The 21979-nt window shown below is 39.9% G+C and overlaps 1 protein-coding gene and 3 non-coding genes across 16 annotated transcripts; all 4 read left to right on the forward strand.

The window, feature by feature from the left end:
- Nucleotides 1-2421: 2421 nt before the first annotated feature.
- KANSL2 (KAT8 regulatory NSL complex subunit 2) lies at nt 2422-21949 on the forward strand. Of its 13 annotated transcripts, none has more exons than XM_032646171.1 (11): nt 2422-2487; nt 3047-3305; nt 3558-3590; nt 4100-4278; nt 4789-4903; nt 9504-9667; nt 9878-10044; nt 11369-11465; nt 15432-15685; nt 20441-20560; nt 21247-21949. In XM_032646171.1, the coding sequence occupies exons 2-11, from the start codon at nt 3055-3057 to the stop codon at nt 21376-21378; spliced, it is 1512 nt and encodes a 503-aa protein (XP_032502062.1). In that variant the 5' UTR covers nt 2422-2487; nt 3047-3054; the 3' UTR covers nt 21379-21949. The 13 variants fall into 13 exon arrangements, with proteins under 13 accessions (XP_032502062.1, XP_032502067.1, XP_032502066.1 ...); XM_032646176.1 differs by having other exon boundaries at nt 15432-15583; XM_032646179.1 differs by having other exon boundaries at nt 2437-2487; nt 3047-3116.
- LOC116761401 lies at nt 11556-11692 on the forward strand. The gene has a single exon (XR_004351972.1). It is a non-coding gene; the product is annotated as a small nucleolar RNA SNORA2/SNORA34 family (small nucleolar RNA).
- Nucleotides 19132-19263, forward strand: LOC116761403. The gene has a single exon (XR_004351974.1). It is a non-coding gene; the product is annotated as a small nucleolar RNA SNORA2/SNORA34 family (small nucleolar RNA).
- Nucleotides 20891-21027, forward strand: LOC116761402. The gene has a single exon (XR_004351973.1). It is a non-coding gene; the product is annotated as a small nucleolar RNA SNORA2/SNORA34 family (small nucleolar RNA).
- Nucleotides 21950-21979: the final 30 nt, after the last annotated feature.

Raw genomic sequence — 21979 nt, forward strand, 5'->3', positions numbered from 1 at the left:
TTCCCTGGCAGTCCAGTGGTTAGGACTTGGCGCTTTCACTGCCAGGGCCCGGGTTCAATCCCAGGTCGGGGAAATATAGATCCTGCACCATTGCAAGCAGCGAGGCATGGCCAAAAAAAAAAAGTGTTCATTTGGCTTCTGTGTTGAAAAATGGACTATATAGAGTCAAGGGTAAGGAGACTCACAATAATTAAGGGAACAGATGCGAGTGGCTTGGACCAGGTTGGAAGCGCTGAAGGTAATGAGAAGTTACGTATCTTGAAGTTGGAGCCAGTAGGATCTGCTATAAGATAGGAAGAGAAGTCGAGGATGACTCCCAGTGTCATGAGGATGACTATAGAAAGTGCAGGATTTTGGCATTTATTTATCTCCACTCTCTCTCTCTCTCACACACAAACACACTTTTTCTCTGGGATTAGCCCCCAAAAGTCCGAATTAAAAATTCTCTTTCCTTTAAGAATTCATCTTTCCTAGCCGCTATTTACAAACAGCCTCAGGTCTACTTTAACCTATTCAGTAGCTAGCAAAGTGTTAATTGGATTAAAAACAGCCATCTACTTTGTTAAAAAGCACAAAGAATTTGCTAATATCTTGGCCATTTAATATCTCTCCCCCACTTAGAAGGAAGTGGGGTTTTTTTTGGCTGCTTTGGGCCTTGGTTGCGCGCAGGCTTTCTCTAGTTGCGGCGAGCGCGGGCTACTCTTCGTTGTAGTGCGAGGGCTTCTCATTGCAGTGGCTTCTCTTGTTGTGGAGCACGGGCTCTAGGCGCATGGGCTTCAGTAGTTGTGGCTCATGGGCTCTAGAGCGCAGGCCCAGTAGTTGTGGCGCCTGGGCTTAGTCGCTCCGCGGCATATGGGATCAAACTCGTGTCCCCTGCATTGGCAGGCGGATTCTTAACCACTGCGCAACTAGGGGAGCCCGGAAGTGGTTCTAAATAGCATTTTTTGGTCTGTTTTGGGCTTAGCAGAAAGATTTTTTTTCCCCCCAAGACCTTCAGTAGACGCTCTAATTAAAGCCTTTGTTGCATCTCTATCTAGTCCCTAATGCCTCTTTACATTGTTCCCTATAGTAGCTTTAATATTCCTTTTTGATTTCACTGCATTTGGTTGAAAATTCCCATATTTTCTGTAATGTGGCTTCCTCTCCTAGTTTTGAGTTATAGAGTGTTTATAACAAATGTCTTTGTACCTCTTCTGAGGGTTGGAGTGTTTGCTTATGTATATAACTCATAGCTGCTATTTAATGGCTGTATTGCATCCACAATCCCAAACTACTCTAGAATATTTACTCCGAAAGAGCAGGTTTATTGTTCTTGTTCTCCCTGTATCCCCAGTGCCTGGCCTTTAGGTGCTCAATAAATGAATGAATCTCATGAAATGGCCTTCTAGGACTGCCCTAATCTCTGGGAAACGGGAGGTATCAGCTCTCCTTTTCCCATTTCGGTTTTAATCACTTCTTATGCCTAAACTGCTGTTCTCCAGCTTTGTAGATTCTCTACGCTCACCACTGAACCACGCTCACCTGCTCATTGGTAATGGAGAAATAGCTTACTTAAATGAAACTGACAGCAGGTGAGAGCTTGGGAAGGTTGGGATGCAAAAAAGATCCAGAAGGGTTATGGGGAGAAAATGTTGGTTCATGTCTACCAGAGGCATGGTGGAGATGAAAGAAGGGAGAGATGCTTTTAACTAAAGATGCTTAGAGGATGATAAAATTGGGATTGTGTCTGCCATTTCTATATACCTGCATTATTTAGCACGGAATTGTAGAGAATTCTAGAGAATCAAGGCCGCAACGAGAACTCATATTTCCTAATTCTCAATCCAATGCTCTTCACTATATGAGAGGGAATAAAAGGGATAAAAAATGAGGGCTGGGTTCAAATTCGCCTTCTTCCCCTAATTACCAGATATGGGCTCATTCTGTTCCTCTATTATCTGTAAAATGGAGATTATAGCTTCTTCCTCTTAGGATTGTTCTGAAAATTAAATGTTTATATATGTAATTTCCCAGACTTAAACATTCAAAAAATGTTTCCATCAGTGAACTATTCACAAAACTAAAGCCTTTTCCTGTAAACACTGAGAGTCAAATGTACAGTGATCCTTTGGCCTCTATATGTCGATTTTGTACCTACTGTTTAGGGGTGGTGAGGTAGCCGCGGCCTAGGACCACAGACAGAGAGGCCAAATGCGGCCTGAACACCAGCGATGATGGGAGATGGAAAGTCATCGTTTTCAGCGAGCGCGTTCCATAGCCCGCGCTCTCCCCGCCTCACTCTCTCTGGAGCTGAGTTACCGACAGACAGCTCTTCTAGCCACCCAGCCGCGCCTTTTCTCAGCGCCCCGCCCTCCCAGGCTTGATAGGTAGCCAATGGTGACACAGAGTTGTAGGCGCAGTAGCCAATCAGCGGTTGGGAGCCCGGAAAGGAATGGTTAGAAGCGACTGGCGCTGCCAGACCGTAAGCAGCGCAGCGTGGCTGCAAAGGTAAGATGGCGGCGGCGCTTGCTCTTCGCATTTGCGGTTAAGCTGCTGCTTGCCTCGTCTGTCCGTTCCGAGCTGCTACTCTGCCTCAAGTCAGCGTCAGAGTCAGTCTCCTCTAGGCTCCCAGAACCCAGATTCTCCGGTGCCCGGAGCTTTAGGACAAAATGGCGCTTGCACGGGCCGCCGAGGATGGGCAGGGCCCAGCCGTGAGCTCTGAGGCGGGCCGGGACAAAGGCGGCGTGCGCGGAGGCGGGGGTGGCGGGTGGCCCTGCGGGTTTGCCGTGCCGCGTCGGGCCGGCGCTGGCGCTTCGCCCTCGTGCCGCGGCTGTGCGAGCCCTTGAGATGCTTTCAGCCTGGCGGTGGTCGGGGTGGGGGGTGGGCTTGGACTGGGAAGTTGAGGTGAGGCAAATTCACTAACGCCTGGGGGGACCTGGGCGGAGGGGAGTTAAGGAGCGTGACTTCCGCTTGTCTTTTAGAAGCCATGCGCAGTCTGCCCAGATATCGTGGAGCAGGAATTTTCGGGAAGGGTAAGGGCTTTTTGATCTTTTGTGTGACCCTGCAGGTTTTGGTATGAACAGGATTCGGATCCACGTCTTGCCGACCAGTCGGGGAAGGATCACCCCAGTGCCCAGGTCTCAGGAGCCCCTATCTTGTTCGTTTACTCATCGCCCATGCTCGCAACCTCGTCTGGAGGGGCAGGAGTTTTGCATTAAGCATATACTTGAAGACAAGAATGCCCCTTTCAAGCAGTGTAGTTATATATCTACGAAGAATGGAAAAAGATGTCCCAGTGCTGCCCCAAAGCCTGAGAAGAAAGATGGGTATATATGTATAGATATCTGTCGTTTGTACTTTCAGTTTTTAAGTGAGAGGAGGATGTGGCATGATGTGGGTTGGGAATAGCTGCCTAGTTTTTTATGTCACGTGCTTGTAAAATTGAGGTTATGGGTATATCCTTCGAAAATTTTAAAAAATGGTGAAAACTGTAAGGAGACAACTCCCAGTTGGGTCACTTTGTTATCTCTTTGGATCTTTTCCCTTATCTGTAAAATAAGGATTATTCTTAACCCTAGGTTCCACGACTCTTGGCTGTCCTTGAACCTTAGGTAATAATGCAAAATTGTATTAATATATATGTATTTTTCTGGGAAAAACTTCATAGCTTTCATCATTTAAGCAAAAGTATCTATGCAGAAACATAACTTGACTAGATAATTCTGCATATATCATTTGGTTTTAAAATTGTGTCTTACATCTTATTACCTACAGTGGATTGATACTGAAGTAAAATGTTGTCTTCCAGACCAATTTTGAAAGATGAAAGTGAATCTCTTTGATTTGTTGTGAAATGATGTCAGCATTTTTAGAGATGGAATGTTTTGTTTGATGGATAGAGCACTACTAGGTTATGCTACCTGCATTTCCCATTAGTAATACCAAATGAGTTGACCTTGGGCCAGTTATATTATTTAGCTTTACTGGCATTTTTAATTTATAAATGAAGATAATAGTCATTTTAATTTCCTGAAAATGATCTAAAGATCATTGTCTGTGAAAATAGTTGAACTCTTTTAAGAGAACCAGAGTATAAAATGTTAATATTTTGTCTCCTTAGGGTGTCCTTCTGTGCTGAACATGCCCGTAGGAATGCCCTTGCACTTCATGCTCAAGTGAAGAAGACCAATACAGGGCCTGTGGGTGAAACACTCTTATGCCAGCTGAGCTCATATGCCAAGTCAGAGCTGGGTTCTCAGACTCCAGAAAGTAGCCGCAGTGAAGCCAGCCGAATTCTGGGTAAGGGTCTTCTCTCCCAGAATGAAAAAGGAGGAAAAAAGTTAACAAAGAACTTAATTTGGTTTAGCACAGTGCCTTGAACATATGTGGCACTTGATAGTACAATATTATTGTTAATTCGTAGGCAATTTGGTGAGAATTCAGGATTGCCATGTTGTTCACCATTCTTTTTGGTTTTAAGTAGTGGGTGCTTAGGTTTACTACCCTGAGTTTGACTCTTTCCTTCAATGCTGTTTTTATACTTACCATCTTTGCTAGGTCAGGTAATTTCAGGAAACAGAATAATTTTGAGTTGGCCTTTCTGTCCCTTTGAGGGCATGGTTAACTCATTTGTATTATAAGTACTCATACTTGGGATGTATTTTCTTAAGCCGTTTTTGTTTGTCAGTGCCTCTGTACTAAGCTTTTTTAATTTTAAGATTTGGGTTGATGTGTTAAGTAATCTAGTTTTGTGTGGTGGAGTTACAGAGGTGGGAAGTCTTAATGGCTGCTCTCCCTTCCTTGCCTCAGATGAAGACAGCTGGAGTGATGGGGAGCAGGAACCCATTACTGTGGATCAGACATGGAGAGGTGACCCTGACAGTGAAGCTGATAGCATAGACAGTGATCAAGAAGATCCCCTAAAGTAAGTTGTAACTCCACATAGGGCTTTTAAATATTTTAGTAGTTAGTATGTGGAATGTAGTACTGCATGCTGTTTAGTAGATTAATAACCTAGGAGGGTTGAAGATAGCTATTTGTGAGCAGTAATAAATAGCTTCTGCATATTAAAGTGTCATTGTTCATCACCATCTTGCTTCAGGGTAGGATTTGATTCTTTTTTTAGAAGTCTTGTAATTTGGGAAAATTTTGGGACATCAGATTCTACACATGAGAAAGTGTAGGGGAGAAAATAGATTTCTTGGACATGGGAGTGGGAGGTGGGTGGAGATCAGTTAAGAGAAGAGAAAATTGATGTGAATTGGTTCTTGGCTTAAACCTCAGGAATAATAAAGTGATTATATTTGAATAACTACTTTTTTTTTGCAAAGTTCTGTCTGATTCATTTATTTGTTTAAGAAAAAATTAAAAGGTGTTCAGGAGCTTCCTTTGGTTTCATGCCTAAGAAAGAGAAACTGATTTAGAAACCCAGAAGTGAGTAATCAACCTAATTATATCTTACTAAGGTTCTGCTCGTTACTTAACCCATGTTCGCTTTGGAGTTGTAGACATATTGCCACTCAGAAGTCTCATGTTTCTATGTCTCATGGTTTGGGTTGAGTTTTTGTTTTCTTTCTGATTTCTGTCTCATGACACTTCTCACTGACAGTTCAGGTGGAAGAACTCTGAATAGTGGGAGGGGTAATGAATTTCTAGATTGACTGTGTTTGACAAATTCTTAGAATAGCATTTTCTTCATTCCTTGGATTCTGAAGTTTATAAGAGGTCATTTACGATTACACTTTCTGAGTAGAATAATTTCATCTGTTTAAGTAATCTCGATGTAGTAAGCTATTCAGGAAGTACTTGTTTGGAGAGTCCATCTAAGTAGTTTGAGAAGGAATGTTTGTTTCAGGGTTCTTTTACAGTAGAAGCTTTATACCAAGCAACATACATGTTGTTTTTTTTTCCCACCCCTCCTCCATTGTGCTTCTAGAAATGCCAAACTTGCTTCTTTGAGGAGGTGTACACACTGTAGGGTCACAGAGTGACTGTCTTTTGGTGTGGTAAACGCTCAGTTTTGAAGGTCCAGAAACTCGATTTTGTCAGTAGTAATCTACAGTGGATCAGTCTCTAGCAGGCACATTCATTCTAATCTGACTTAACAAGAGATTGCTATATAAACCGAAATACCAGTTAATTTTATGAGAAGTATAAATGTTAAGAGGACTAGGTACTTGATGTTAGTTTCCTTTAAAAGAAACATTCTAAGGGGAAAATAAAGCCCCAGATGTGCTCAACTATTAGGTAACTAAATATAAGGCTTTCCTTAATTCTCTCAGTGATACTATTTAAAAAAATTTTTGACCAACGAAAATCCAGTTGTCCCTCATAATTTGAGGGGGATTGGTTCCAGGATCTGACCCGGGTACCAAAATGCAAGGATGCTCAAGTCCCATAGTTGGTCCTCCATACCTGGAGATACCCACCAGCGGGAGTAAATAGTACTATACGTATATGCATTTTTAGAGGTGTGAATACAGTTGTTAATTGTCTGCTTACAATATTTAATTCATTAATGTGGTTACATATTATATTTAATATAAGTAATGAAATTCTTTTAATTAAGAATTTTCATCTTTGGTGCTAATTTTTATTTATTTATTTTTGGCTGCGTTGGGTCTTTGTTACTGCATGCGGGGCTTTCTCTACTTGCGTCAAGTGGGGGTTACTTTCGTTGCGGTGTGTGGGCTTCTCATTGCGGTGGCTTCTCTTATTGTGCAGCCCGGGCTCTAGGCACACGGGTTTCAGTAGTTGTGGCTGGCGGGCTCTAGAGCACAGGCTCAGTAGTTGTAGCTCATGGGCTTAATTGCTCCGTGGCATGTAGGATCTTCCCAGACTAGGGCTCGAACTCGTGTCCCCTCCATTGGCAGGTGGATTCTTAACCACGGTGCCACCAGGGAAGTCCCGGTGCCAATGTTTTTTTTTTTTTTTTTTTTTTTTTTTTTTTTGGTGCCAATGTTTTTGTCATCATTTTTGAATCATTAACAGTGTATAGCATATATCTTCACTTGCTTGTTTCAGAAAGGGTTCTTTTTGAATTGTTTATGATGATGTCATAGAGATTTTATCCTAACTAGAATTATTATTGGCATATTTTTTCCCCATTGTAGGTACATATATGTGATTTCTCTCAAAATAATCATTTACTTAATTGCTTTGTAAAAAGTAATCTTTAAAAGCTTGTTTCCAGGATCATCCAACACTGGTGAAATTTTAGCTTAAGAGTAATTGTTAAATCTTTCCCTATTTAAAAAGTAAGTTTTATCATGTGACCTCTACACGCATCCAGAACTTGTTTTGGTAAAGGTCATTTCAGGTTATTGAGTCTTCATCATTGTTATCAAAATGAAGAAATTTGAGAGAATGCACTTTTAAGAAGAGGCACTATTTAATAGAATATAAGGTGACTCTCTTTTTTGAAGTTGAATTCTAATAATAAACCCTAGATTTATATTTGTGTGTATCAGAGCAAGAAGAATTAGTACATGACTTTAATAACTAGCTGTGAATGTCTGGGACATCCATCTTTAAATAAATGATCCATTTTTCACATGAACTAGGCATTCATATTAGTTAGGGTGCTCATCCTCTCCCACCCCCACCCCAAATGATTTGTAGTAAATCCTAATTGTAGTGGCTTCCCATTTATAAATTATAGTCCCCAGATCATTGGTTAAATTCTCTTCTGACAGGGTACAATGAAATTAATTTCATTTTAACAAACTTGGTACTAGGTTAAGGCCTCAGTATTTTAGGGGGTACAGACATATTAATGCAGACATGCCCCATTTTCCTGAATATGAATAACCTAGTCACCTTTTTTAGACCTTAGATATTTTTAAAACCTTTTCACATTTTCTGATAGTCTTAGATTTTGTCATTTCTGTAATTTTCTGGGTTTTTTTTCATGTTTTGGTTCTTAATTTCTTTTCACTTATTTTTATCAGAGTACTTTGTGGTTGTAGTTCTCTTATACACAGGTAGTTTTGTCTCCTATTTATATTTAGGAAAAGTTTTTGGCAGAGATTACTTGCTTTCAGTCCTAAAGTTAATTTTATTCTGTGTATTTCAGTGATTGAAGAGTTAAATTTTAAAGAGCACATATTTTTGGATTCAAAATTAGTATGTAATTTGTGTGTATTGCCTTTTAAATAACAGAAATAATTTTTACTCAGTCAAAATATGAAAATAGCAAGTCAGGGTATATATCTAGCTTGTTCTTTCTGTTTATATAATGATCATATAAGACAAATGGAACCAAAAATCTTTTAAATTTGCAGTTAATCCCTTAAACTTTGAGTTAAATCAGAGGCAGGAACCAGTCTTTAATTAAACTGACATTTAAACTGATTTGCTTATGCGACCTCATTAATCACTAGAATAAGTTTTTTTTTTTAAGTTCTGTTGATTCATATAGTTGGTGGCAAAACTTAATAAAGTTGGGCTTCCCTGGTGGCACAGTGGTTGGGAATCCACCTGCCAAGGCGGGGGACACGGGTTCAAGCCCTGGTCGGGGAATATCCCGCGTGCCGCAGACCAACTAAGCCTGTGAGCCACAACTACTGAAGCCCGTGCGCCTAGAGCCCGTGCTCCGCAACAAAGAGAGGCCACCGCGATGAGAAGCCCGTGCACTGCAACGAAGAGTGGCCCCTGCTCACCGCAACCAGAGAAAGCCCGCGCGTAACAAGGAAGACCCAACGCAGCCAAAAATAAATAATAAATAAATTTATTAAAAAAAAAAAACTTAATAAAGTTGATGTGGATCTAGATCTTTGGCAAAGGGTTACTCCAGGGTACGATATTTTGAGAATATTGTCAAAATGAGCTGAGGACATTGACTAGCCATTGTGACCAGTGTTTTGAGGGCCTGTGTAAACTCCAAAATACAAGTGTATTTTTATTTCTATTTAATTTTAATTAATTAATTTATTTTTGGCTGTGTGGCTTGTGGGATCTTAGTTCCTGGACCAGGGGTTGAACCCGGGCCCTCAGCAGTGAGAGCACGGAGTCCTGACCACTGGACCGCCAGTGTTATTTCCCTACGAGTATATTTTTAAATTAGAAGTCATAATTGTTTGTTATCTTTTGTGCTTTAATTAAAATGTATTGAGATACATGCTGCTAAATTAAACACTTTTAAGCTGTCCTGACTGTGATTTTTCTGTATTAAATTATTAAATGGAACAAGAATGTAGATTAATAAAAATTTTGAGTATTCTATATCTTTACTCCTATTTAAACATAATGCAAATAACTGGGGAAAATAATGAAACATTTCCCCTTTCCCATATTGTGATGTCATACATTAGTATCCATTCTTGGGAATTTTCTTTTTTGTTTTGTTTTTGAGTAACAACTTGAATGGTAAAATGCTGTGTGAAAACATTCCTGTTTAATAAGGTGATTGTCTCAGCACTGACTGTTGAATAGCAAATCTAAGTCTCACCTTCACTCCTTTTTCCTTCTAAGCTTGGGTTTTATTGTGCTTTCTTATCCTTCTTGAATTGTCTCTTTTATTTTAGGCATGCTGGTGTCTACACAGCGGAAGAAGTGGCCCTGATTATGCGTGAGAAGCTTATTCGTTTGCAGTCTTTGTACATTGACCAGTTTAAACGACTTCAGCATCTACTCAAAGAGAAGAAGCGACGTTACTTACACAATCGCAAAGTGGAACATGAAGCTCTAGGCAAGTTTTATGCCAGCTCCGATAAGCTGTTGTGGGTTCACTTGTGAATTTCGTAGTAGTTGGACTTCTGTCTTGTTACCTGGACTGGAGAAGGATTTGCTTTTGAAACTGTTGTATGGGCAGATTTCTCTGTTTTCTTCTTGTTAGTTTGGGGACGCATCCTTGATTGGTTGCTTGGCAGATAACATCTTGACTGTTGTGACGTTCTAGGTAGTAGTCTCCTGACTGGCCCAGAGGGACTTCTTGCCAAAGAACGAGAGAACTTAAAGCGTCTAAAATGTCTTCGGCGGTACCGTCAGCGCTATGGAGTGGAAGCCTTACTACATAGGCAGCTGAAGGAGCGCAGAATGCTGGCCACAGATGGTGCCGCCCAACAGGTAATTTTTGTATATACCTCTTAAGGTGTTACATTTGTTTTATTTACAGAGTTAGGGTAATTGTCAAAACACTGTTGTACAGTCTTGGTTCTGAAATCTAACTTACTGGACGTGGGGTATATTGAAAAAGAGCACTTATCTGGAAGTGCAGAGACATGGGTTTTGGTTCCCTTCTGATCAATTCTGTGCCTGCACTGATAACTGAACTCTGTTTTCATCTGCATATTGAAGGGTTGCCGTAATTTCTAAGTTATTTGGTTCAGAAATTCTTCAGAAACAGGCACAGAATGCCTAATAGATTGGGACTCTTGTTTTAGAAGGCAGGAAGATAGGAGCAGTGAAGGTCAGGAAGTAGGGTTGACAAGCAGAGTTAAGCGATTATTCTTAAATTTGTTCTTCAAGCCCCTGGTCTCTGCATCAGTAAGAGTAAGTCCATTTTTGGGCTTCTCTGGTGGCATAGTGGTTGAGAATCCGCCTGCCAATGCAGGGGACACAGGTTCAAAACCTGGTCCCGGAAGATCCCACATGCTGTGGAGCAACCAAGCCTGTGTGCCTCAACTACTGAGCCTGCACTCTAGAGCCCTTGAGACACTACTACTGAGCCCGTGCACCACAACTACTGAAGCCCACGAGCCTAGAGCCCGTACTCCGCAACAAGAGGAGTCACTGCAATGAGAAGCCTGCACACTGCAACAAAGAGTAGCCCACTCTCGATGCAACTATAGAAAGCCAGCAACATAGACCAAATGCAGCCAAAAATAAAATAAAATTAATAAACAAATTTAAAAAAAAGAAAGAGAATTCCATTTTTTTTTTTTTTTTTTGCGGTACGTGGGCCTCTCACTGTTGTGGCCTCTCCCGTTGTGGAGCACAGGCTCCGGAGGCGCAGGCTCAGCGGCCATGGCTCACGGGCCCAGCCGCTCTGCGGCATGTGGGATCTTCCCGGACTGGGGCACGAACCCGTGTCCCCTGCATCTGCAGGCGGACTCTCAACCACTGCGTCACCAGGGAAGCCCTATCTTTTCTATTTTTTGAGGCTCGACGTAAAATTATGATTTAAAAAGGGTTTTGCTAAAAGACAAAATAGTTTGAAAACCATTAGGCTGTGTATCACACACTTTCGTAATACGGAGGAATTGTATTTCGAATTATGGTTGATTCATTATTTGGACTTGAGGTTTACATTTTTTTTTCCTTTTGCATAGTATTGGTGAATAAATTTGTTAAATGTTCAAGTTTCTAGGCTTTAAGGATACAGTTTTCTTATATAAGTAAGTGTTTTCATAGATAATTTGTTTTGACTGACCTGTTTTCTCCATTTTAGGCCCATACCACTCGTTCCAGTCAGAGGTGCTTGGCCTTTGTGGATGATGTTCGTTGTTCCAATCAGTCTCTTCCAATGACCAGACACTGCCTTACCCGTATCTTTTTGCTCTGTTCAGTTTGCTAGCTAGACTGAAGGCTAGTGGGGATCTGTGATAGTTTAGTTAATTGAAGGTCTTTGTTTTCCTTTGGCCCTGAATCAAGGCCAGCAGTTTGCTGAAGCTGTTGGTTTCAAGCAGGAGCCTAAAGAAGTCTCTTTCTATGGTCTGTTGGCCATTTCAGAACTTTGGAAATGTAATGGTCAATTCATTAGAAAGAAACATCTCAGTCATTGGTGATAGATATGGGCTAATACTTACTTGTAGTTGATTAATATTGGGATTCCAAAATTTAGAGATCCCTGATTTATTAACTTATTCATTAGAATTATAATACTGTTAAATCCATTACTACAAAAAAAAATTGCTGAGGATCCAGAAACAGTCGGATGATTCTGAAATGTGATCTTTCTTTGAATATTATCCTTTTATGGTCAGGGCCCTGACTTGTGTACTTTAGACTTCATTCAAATAGGAAACTTACATTTACTACTGGGCTGTAAAATTTTTTGAGCTGTATATTGAATTGTGAAAGTGCATCTATATGGTGGACATTGAGAAAGTTACTTTCACAGTAAATGCACTATTTAAATATGGTGATCTTCATTATATGAAAGGCATAAATCTTGCTGGATTTCATTTGCCTGGCAAGGTATACAAATATTTGGAAAGTAAAATGTATTTTTTTAATAAGGGAAGGAAGACTTTCTTGCTCTTTTGAAAGGAAAACTGATTTTTTCTCTATTCTGCTTATTAAATATCTTACCAATTTATTAATTATTGTAACAAATGTCTGGTAAAGGATTACTATCCTTAATATATAAAATTCTTGTGCAGAGTAATTAAAAACTAAAGATAAATGCTCAAAACATAATTGGGCAAAAGCTATCTGTAGACAGATTAAAAGTAGAAGTGGCTGATAGTTGAAAAGTATTTACCTTTACAATAAATAAGTGAAATAGGAAATAAAACAAGTTTTTTTAATCCATACTTTTTTTTTTTTTTTGGCTGTGCCGCACGGCTTGTGGGATCTTAGTTTCCGGACCAGGGGTTAAACTTGGGCCCTGGCAGTGAGAGCCCTGAGTCCTAACCACTGCACTGCCAGGGAATTCCCTAATCTATAAATTTGAGACTTATCTATGTATGAGATTTAATGAGAAAGTTTCAGAAGTTTGTGAGGGAATGGTGAAATGGGCCCTTCTAAACTCTGCCAGTGGGACTGTAAAGTGGCACAGGCTTTTAGAAAGCAGTTTGAGAATATTCATATTCTTTGATATGATAACGTCACCTCTGAGAATTTATTTTAAGACGATAATCAAATACAGACGATTATTGTTACACAGAATTCCTCCAACCGGAGAGAGCCTTAAAATTTTCAGAGATGGGGAATAGAGAGGAAAATTGTGACACAGCATAGTATGGAATATGTTCAGGAATTAAACATTATATTTAACAAAATTTATGAATGACATAGGAAAATGTTTGATAGTGACAAAAATAGAGTATGGAATTCGGTAGAGTATGTTTTAACTACATGGAACTAATACTAGGAGGGAATGTAACAGAAATGTGACTATTTTTGGATGGTGGGGTTATGAACGCCCTTTTTCCCTCTGCTTTGTACTTATCAGGTTTTCTTCAGTGACCTTGAATTACTTTATAAAGCAAAAAACCCAGTTTATGGATATTGAGTATTTTAGACTTACAGCACTATACTAAGATAGTTTATTAGAATATTAATATTTTAAAAAGCAAAGTTGAAAATGTATGTGAAAAGAGAAGGGAAGTGTTATTTTTCTCTTTTATGCTCTTTTCCTTTCCACTCTGTAGTTGCCTAAGTCACTTACCCTTCCTTAAGTCCTTATCCCAGAGAAAGATGCGACTGCCATTGGTGACCTGTTAACTCTTTACTCTGGTCTAATGGAGACACCACTGGACTGAAAGTGAAGGACCCAGACTCTAGTTGTAGGTCAACCATTCCCTTCTTTGTCTGTTGTCCCTATCTGAAAGGAAAGGGGGTGGAGGAGGATGGGGGAGGGCTTTTCAAGGATACTGTGATATTAAATAAATAAGAGACTTGTGAAAATCCTTCGAATTCCATGAAAAAGGTTCCAATTGAAACAATTTAATGGATTCACATTTAAAATTTTAATAATTTAAATAAGATTGAGCTTCTTAAGCACATAGAGATTGCAAATCTGATTGTTCCCATCAGATTCATGTTTGTTCATTTGAGCGCTGATTTTCATTGAATAATTATTTGTTTACTTTGAGCTATATATTGTTCCTTTAGAGTAGTGGTTCTCAGCCGGGGCCACTTTGTACCCCATTTGGCAGTGTGTGGAGACATTTTTGTTTTGTCTTAATTCTGACGGGGGTGCTACTGACATCTAGTGGCCAGAGGCCAGGAATGCTGCTAATAAGCATTCTGCAGTGCACAGATAGATAGATAGCCGTAATGCCAGTGGTGGCAATGCTATGAAACTCTACATTAGAGTTTATGAAGTTCTAAGGAATGGATTGAAAAAAATGGCTTTTCTTCGAGAGGGTTTATTAGGTTTAAAATCTATAATGTACATTAGATTTTTTAACTTCAAAAAATTACCTTAAAATTTGGGGGATAAAAATTACCCATTCTTCCATAATCCTGGGTACAGTTTACAGAAAATTTTGCTTTCTGGTTTAAAAAATAGGCCCAAGTTTGAAATAATAGTTGTCTATTAATCTAGGGAAAATAACCATGTAGTTAGGATTTCAGGAAATGATAAAACTTGAGTAAAATATTTTGTAGAGTGACTCAAATCAGAATTTTGTTATCTAATCATGATTTCAATGTTGATTCATCCTACAGAACTTCTTTGCCAACTTGGAAATATAGCCTTTTTCTGCTTCTACCCTTAAGAGAAGTTGTTAGGGCTCCTGGAGCATTCCTGGAGTACTTCTTTCCATGCGCCATAAGCAGTTATTTTCTTCTTCCCTTTCTTTTTTTAAAATTTTTTTTTTTTTTTTTTTGGCTGCATTGGGTCTTTGTTGCTGTGCGCGGGCTTTCTCTGGTTGCGGCGAGCGGGGGCTACTCTTCCTTGCGGTGCGGTGGCTTCTCTTGTTGCAAAGCATGGGCTCTAGGCACGCGGGCTCCAGTAGTTGTGGCACGTGAGCTCTAGAGCGCAGGCTCAGTAGTGTGGTGCACGAGCTTAGTTGCTCCGCGGCATGTGGGATCTTCCCGGGTCAGGGCTTGAATCCGTGTCCCCTGCATTGGCAGGCGGATTCTTAGCCACTGCGCCACCAGGGAAGTGCTCTTCTTCCCTTTGTTTTTGGGATCATAACAGGACTCCAGTGATACCACCCCCCTGAAAAAGGGTGTGTGTGTGGAAATTTAATTTTATTTCCTGTCAGGGTAGGATACCTAGTTACTATTACTGGAGCTTCTATTTAACAAACAATTGTTTGTTAAATAGAATTGTTTGCTTCTTTAAACAAACGTATCATGTAAACATTTTGGAAACAAGGTTCAAAAAGTTTTGAGGAAGTTTTTGCTCCTCTGCTTAACAGCAGAAACAACATTGTATCTCTTGACTCTTGGAAGGGGTTGCTAGGGGCCTCTGCAAGCTATTTGCATGTACCATGACATGTTTCTTCTGAATAGGTACAGATTTCTAGGATTGTTAACTGCTGTTTGCTTAGCACTATGTTTTGAAATGTTTTGCATTTGACCCTCATAGGGAGAACAAGATTAGTGTCTCTACTTTAAATGGAGGTTGGGGACTAGTTTTACATTACTGGTAGAGCTAGAGTTATGCTAGTAAATGACAATTTGAGAAGTAACTTTAAAAATTGCTACCTGCATTTGGTTCTGTATCAGATGTAACCAAATATCATGTGTTGTCCAGACCTTGAATTTTACATGGCAGACACCTTTTTTGTGCCTCCGATAGATCCATTTTATTTCCCTTGACCGTTTTTCTACAGATATTTGTCAGGACACGAATCAGGTTCTCTTCAAATGCTGCCAGGGGTCTGAAGAGGTACCCTGCAACAAACCAGTTCCTGTAAGCCTCTCTGAGGATCCCTGCTGCCCACTGCATTTCCAGTTGCCTCCTCAGATGTATAAGCCCGAGCAGGTACTGTCTGTGCCAGACGATCTGGAAGCCGGCCCCATGGATCTGTACTTGAGTGCTGCTGAGCTTCAGCCCACTGAGAGTTTACCTCTGGAGTTCAGTGATGTAAGTTAGAGAAGCTCTGCTCTGGTTGGCCCTTGAGGCAAGGCCTTATTTATTAATGGTGAGAATAGGTTAGTCTTTTGTGGTTTAAAAAAAAAGAAAACAACTTGGATAAGTTTTTTGAAATGATATGTGTATGGTTGTATTTGTATGTTAACATATTCATTTAGAGACAGTTTAAATTTACAGAAGTTTTTTTTTCCTGAGGGAATGATAAGGGAAATTTTAAACTAAGGGAAATTGGAAAGTCAAGATTATGGTTGGATTTGTGTAGCTGGGAAATTCGGTGCCCATCCACAAGGTAAGTAATTCACTTGAATCTAAATAATACAAATGAATTCTGATATCTACTTGACAATGTAAATTTGTGTTTTGGCCCTATAAGCGTTCTCATTTTCAGATTAATGTGTCCCCCCCTAAAAATGACTCTAAACTTAGCTCTGCATACTGTTTTTCATTTTTGATATGGTATTAAAGATTCTGTTGTGAATGGACCAGAACAACAGTGATCTCCCTAAATATTTACTTTTATAGCCTCCTAAGTGTGTACACTACTCTACCTTTTTCAGTCTGCTCCTTGATTGGTCCCAGCGCATAAACCCATCTCTGATTGCATTCGTTTCCTTAATTAGCACTACCCTACTATATCATTCACTTCAGGGATCAGTTGACATTCCATCTCTTTTTGGCACTTTGCTTAATCTTTAGCCTTTTGGATAAAGGTCTTCATTATTTATTCTGAAGATAATTCTTCTGAATTTCATAATAAAGGTGTCTTGTATCAATATATAACTGTGACATATTTAAAGTGACAAATCTAAATGGAAAATTCAGTATAGGTTGCAAGATTGTTTGCCTAGGGGTAGAAGCAGGATTTGGGTGGCCTCGAGTGTTGCTCACTAAAGAAGATATATCAGGACAGGCTAATATCTGAAAAAGTGGCACTAAGAGTAAACTGATTCCAGGGAATTCCCTGGTGGTCCAGTGGTTAGGACCTGGCACTTTCACTGCTGTGGCCTGGGTTCAGTCCCTGGTGGGGGAACTAAGATCCCACAAGCTGTGCAGAGTGGCCCCCAAAAAGAGTAAACTGATGCCAATTAACTGCGCCCCCTCCTTTTTTGGTTGTATACTGTTTGTAGGATTAGTGAACTTGATTTTTGTCACTTCATTTATAACAAACTTATAATTTTTGTTATAATCCTGATTATAATTGCTTTTTAAAAAGTTTCTTTCAAACAGATTCATAGAATATGAGAACCTTAGAGATTATATACTCCAGTGCTTCCCAGAGTTTTCCAATGAGATTATGTTGAAGAGAGTAAATGAATAGATAGCCCTAGATTGATACAGATTTTTGTCCACTTCCCTTCATTTTACGTGTAAAGAAAACCCAAAGAGGTGCCATCTTTCCTTTTTTTTTTTTAAACTTAGTAACGAGCAGATTTATAGGGTCTAAAAAATAACCTAATCACTACATTGCCAAATTCCCTTCAAATATTAATGTACATATGTAGTAACTAACTAGCACATGGGTTTTACATAGATGTACTAGGTTATTAACTTTTATTTCATCTGATGGTTAATTTCTAGAGCCATTGCTGTTTTGACCTTTTTGCTTTTCCCCTTTCACCTGTTTTTGCGTTAGTTTTAAATAGTGTTTTCTTAAACTTTTGATGATCTAGAGCTAAGAAAATATGACTGTTCCAGTATGTTTGAAGATTATGTTCTTGTTTGCTCTTTGGAGAATAGTAACACAAAATATTAGAGATTATAAGATGTGATCATAGCCTAAAAGTGACATTTAAGGAATCTTAATTTTTAAACATTTAAAAATATATTGTCAGATCTTTTAATATTTATTTTATGGTGTGAATTTTTTAAAGAATGTATGAGAAGTAAGTTTATTTTTGAGAATCTCATGGGTTTTTAAGATGGACCTTTGTTAGAGGTTTAAAAATGATAATCGGCTATTTGTACTTGATCATCTATTATGTTTGTATTAATGTACTTTAGATGAACCACATTGATCGTTGAAAGGTAGTTTTATTCTTAATCTTTGGAGGTAAAAATTCTCCACAAAATGTTGAAACAGTTCTGTTTTAGAAAAGAGTTTTTGTCCTCCCATAAATTCTGGATATATTTAACTAGTCTTTTGCTGGGTAAAAATAATTTCTTAATTATATGAATTCCACCCAGCAATCTTACCTATGTTCTTTCTTAGATATCATTTCTGTTATACTTATTAATAATTTCTGGTAACTTGTGGGAGGACCAGGTATCAGATATTCATATGGGTAAAAGTTCAGCCTTTCATTCTGGATATTAACACTTGCCTGTTTTCTGTCCTTTGATCCGAGGATATTTGACAAATAAGAATTTAATACCTTAATCCTATTACTTTGAGCTTGCTCTCTTTTTGTGTTTGTTTTTTGAGCTCTGTTTTTGACATAGAACAAAATGGATGCTGTCTTTGTGTCCTGATTCATTCCTCTTAGGATGGGCATTTCTGCTGATCCTTTCTTCTTTTATTTTAGGTTCCTGTTCCCAATTTTAATTCTTATAAAAGACAACACTGAAAAAAAATAAAAATAAAAAAGACAACACTGAATATGTGAGGAAAGCCTTTTCAGTATCTGTTTTGTTTGAAAAATTTCTGTACCACTGTTATCTTGAGACTTGGAAACCTTTTGCCACACTGCTTAAATGGGTTCTTTTAAATTTCAAGTTAATTATTTATACAGTTGACCCTTGAATAACACGGGCTTGAACTGTGCAGGTCCACTTATACACAGCTTTTTTTCCCAGTAAATTCTTACTACAGTCTACATGATCCACAGTTGGTTGAATCTGAGGGTATAGAACCATGGACAGAGAGGGCTGACTGAAGTTATACATGGATTTCTGACTGTGGGCATCGGTGCCCCTGACCACGGCGTTGTTCAAGGATCAAGTGCATAATAATTGTGCATACTAAAAGAATCGGAGAAAACAGTTCACAGTCTTACTTAACAGTGTGAGAACATGGTGGTTTCTGTGGATAGTACAGAAGTTTCTAACACATCTGACGGTAGATGTTAGGTAGCCAGCTGTACCCTTTTCCTTACGTTTCTGCTTAAGTTGAGCAGCTTTAAGTCCAGCACGTCCTTTAATTATGTTCTTTTCTTTACCTTAATTATCTTGAGGATGTGATTCTTGTTTTCGGTGATCAGCACAGCAAAGAAAGGGAAAGGATTTCAAACTCTTAGACTTATTTTAAAAGCACAGAACTTAGCTTTTCTCAAGAAGCTCAATTACTGGAAACATAGAGCCTCTATATAGTAGCTTGGACACAGGAGAGTACAAACCCTTGGGTAGTTTTCACTCTTGGGAAGCAGAGTTTAGCAGTAGATGCTTAGACAGCAGAGGGATGAAAGTCAGTTTGACATATTGTCTGAGCCTTTATAGTGCTTTAGACCCTGAATCAAGACCAGTAGTTTGCTGTAGCTGTTGGTTTCACGCAGGAGCCAAGAGAAGTGTCTTCCTATGGTCTGTTGGCTTCAGCCCCTCTGCGGGAATGGCCAGTTCAGTTGGAAGAAACATAGTCTGTAGAATACTATGTTTTGTGCGTGTGTGTGTGTGTGTGTGTGTGTGTGTGTTTTATTATTTATTTGGCTGTGCCGGGTCTTAGTTGTGGCACTCGGGATCTTCCTCACTGCGTGTGGGATCTTAGTTGCGGCACGTGGGATCTAGTTCCCTGACCAGGGATTGAACCCGGGTCCCCTGCATTGGGAGCGCAGAGTCTTAACCACTGGACCACCAGGGAAGTCCCCCTGTGTGTGGGTGTTTTAAAGAGCAATTGGATATGTTAGGTTTAAGAATCAGGGACTTTTCTCTGTGTGGATAGGGACTTAACTAAAATATTTCCTGGCCATTCGGAAGGACTTTGAGTTTTTCGTCTTCCTTATTTCTTCTCCCATCCCCTTTCTTCTTTTGCTCCCTGGCTCGCTTTGTGGCCATTAGAATATTAATCAAGTGGTCTCATATTGTCCAATCTATTAAGTCAGTATTTCATTTTAATTTGCATGTATGCTGATTGTCCATATTAGGTTCATCACTGGTGAACTTAGATGTTGACTACAGTTAGTCTTAGAAGTATATGCCTTTTTTTTTTTTTTTTTTTTGGTCACGTGGATCCTAGTTTCCCAACCAGGGATTGAACCTGTGCCCTTGGCAGTGAAAGTGCAGAGTCCTAACCACTGGACCACCAGGGAGTTCCAGTATATGCTTTTTAAAAATATTTCTTTTTGTGGTAAGATACTTGTAATGTAAGGTTTACCATTTTAAAGTGTACAGTTCAGTGGTGTGAAGTACATTCAAAACATTGTGCAACCATCACCACTGTCAATTTCCAGGGCTTTTCAGGCAGTGCAGACAGAGACTGTACTCATTAAACTGTAACTCCCACTCCCCCTCTATCTCCAGCCCCTGGTAGCTCCTGTTCTACCTTTGCCTCTGAATTTTTCTGTTCAAAAAAGATATGCTTTTTAAAGCTACTATAGTGGTCTGTGCTTTATATTTGGCAGCAAGGAAAAAATTCTCAGTGCTTTTCAATCTTATGCCATTTGTTGCACACTCTGGGGAACTCGTTATTTGTTTTTAAGGTAGGCAAGGGGTGAGGGAAGTAAGGGAGAATTCTTCGAGGTTTGCTGAAAAATGCCAACTTTAGCTTATTGGTCCCCTTGATATTGCTGATAGGCTTTTTTCTCTTTCTTTTCCTAGGACTTGGATGTTGTGGGTGACGGTATGCAGTGCCCTCCTTCACCCTTGCTTTTTGATCCTTCACTGACCCTTGAAGATCATCCTGTAAAAGAAATTGCTGAAGGCCCAGTGGATATTTTGGCAAGTGAAGAATACCTCCAGCCAGGCAGAGGGTCCCCTGCTGGCTGTGGCCAGCATGTACTCCTGGGGGTCGGGGTTGTCACCACTGGCTGTGCAGGTGCTCCAGATGGCAGTTCTCCAGATGGGCCTTAGAGAGAACACTTACTAGCTCCTGGTCCCCGTATCTGGGAGAGCAGGACAAGTTTATTTAGTTAACTAGAAAAGGTTGAGACAAGGAGTGTAAGAAACTTGTTGCTTTAAGGGAGAGTTCAGCCCTGGAATTGTTTTCATCAGAGTTAAGCACAAGCAGCACGATTTGGCTTCTTTCTTTGAGCTTTGGGTGGGACACTCATGGCTCTGACTGAAGACCTGCAGTTATACTACAGCTGTTGGTTTCAAACAGAGGCCCAGAGGACTGTCTTCCTGTGATCTGTTGGCTGTTCTGGAAACTCAGCAGAGAATGGCTATTTCATTTGGAAGAAACAACCCACAGCTCTCCTTTCCATTGGGAGGGCCTCAGGAATGCTACAAGTAATGACTTCTGACTCCGAGGGTCAGGGATAGTTAAGTATGGGAAGAGCAGCCGCATAGAGTTGTATCTGCTGTCTTGTTCTTGCTGCTGCTGTGCATGGGCGTTACATACGTCAGATTCATGCTTCAGGCCACAGTTAACGAGCTCGTAACCAAAGTGACTTTTCTTCTAACAGGGCCAGATGCAGATGGCTGGAGATGGGTGCAGATCACAGGGGTCCCGAAATTCTGAGAAAGCCTCTGCGCCGTTGCCTCAGAGTGGAGTGGCTACTGCAAACGGAAAGCCAGAACCTGCTTCTGTCAGTTGATAGTTTGCTTTGGGAACCAGTTGACTTTGGAGGATTTGTATTTCCCATTTAAACAAGTATTTCTGACCGTCTCTCACTAAAGGACAACCTGGACTACCTTGTTTTTCTTCTGGGTTACTGAGTGCTATAGTCAAACCACATGTTGGGGGAAGGGACCAATAGTGTCTAAAAATTGTGGAAGTCTTCCCACTCTAGGCAAGGAAGAGAGGTGATTCCCATCCGAGCTGCTGAGGTTGAGAGTATTTTGGGACCGTGCCTAAGGGGAGAGAGAGTTTTGTAATGCTGTTTCCCAAGTCTAGGGATGTTGATGGACCCAATGGCTGTTTATCTCTGTCTAGCAGCCTGTTTTAGCCTTTCCTCACTTCTCACCTAATTGGGTAATCTGAAGCCCCTCCCCTCAGTGAACTCTGACCTATAGCCTCTGAGAAAATAGCCCACAGGACTGGGCCCTCCTTAACCATCCATCTTGCTTCTAACCTATGTAAATTTCTGTAGTGGCTATCTTATGTAAGATACAATAAAAAATTATCGTACATAGTTTCTATTAAATGTTAAAATGTTATGAAAGCAATCACTTGAATGCATGTTTTGTTTGTGTTTG

The sequence above is a fragment of the Phocoena sinus genome, chromosome 10 (assembly GCF_008692025.1).
Source record: "Phocoena sinus isolate mPhoSin1 chromosome 10, mPhoSin1.pri, whole genome shotgun sequence".
NCBI lineage: Eukaryota > Metazoa > Chordata > Mammalia > Artiodactyla > Phocoenidae > Phocoena > Phocoena sinus.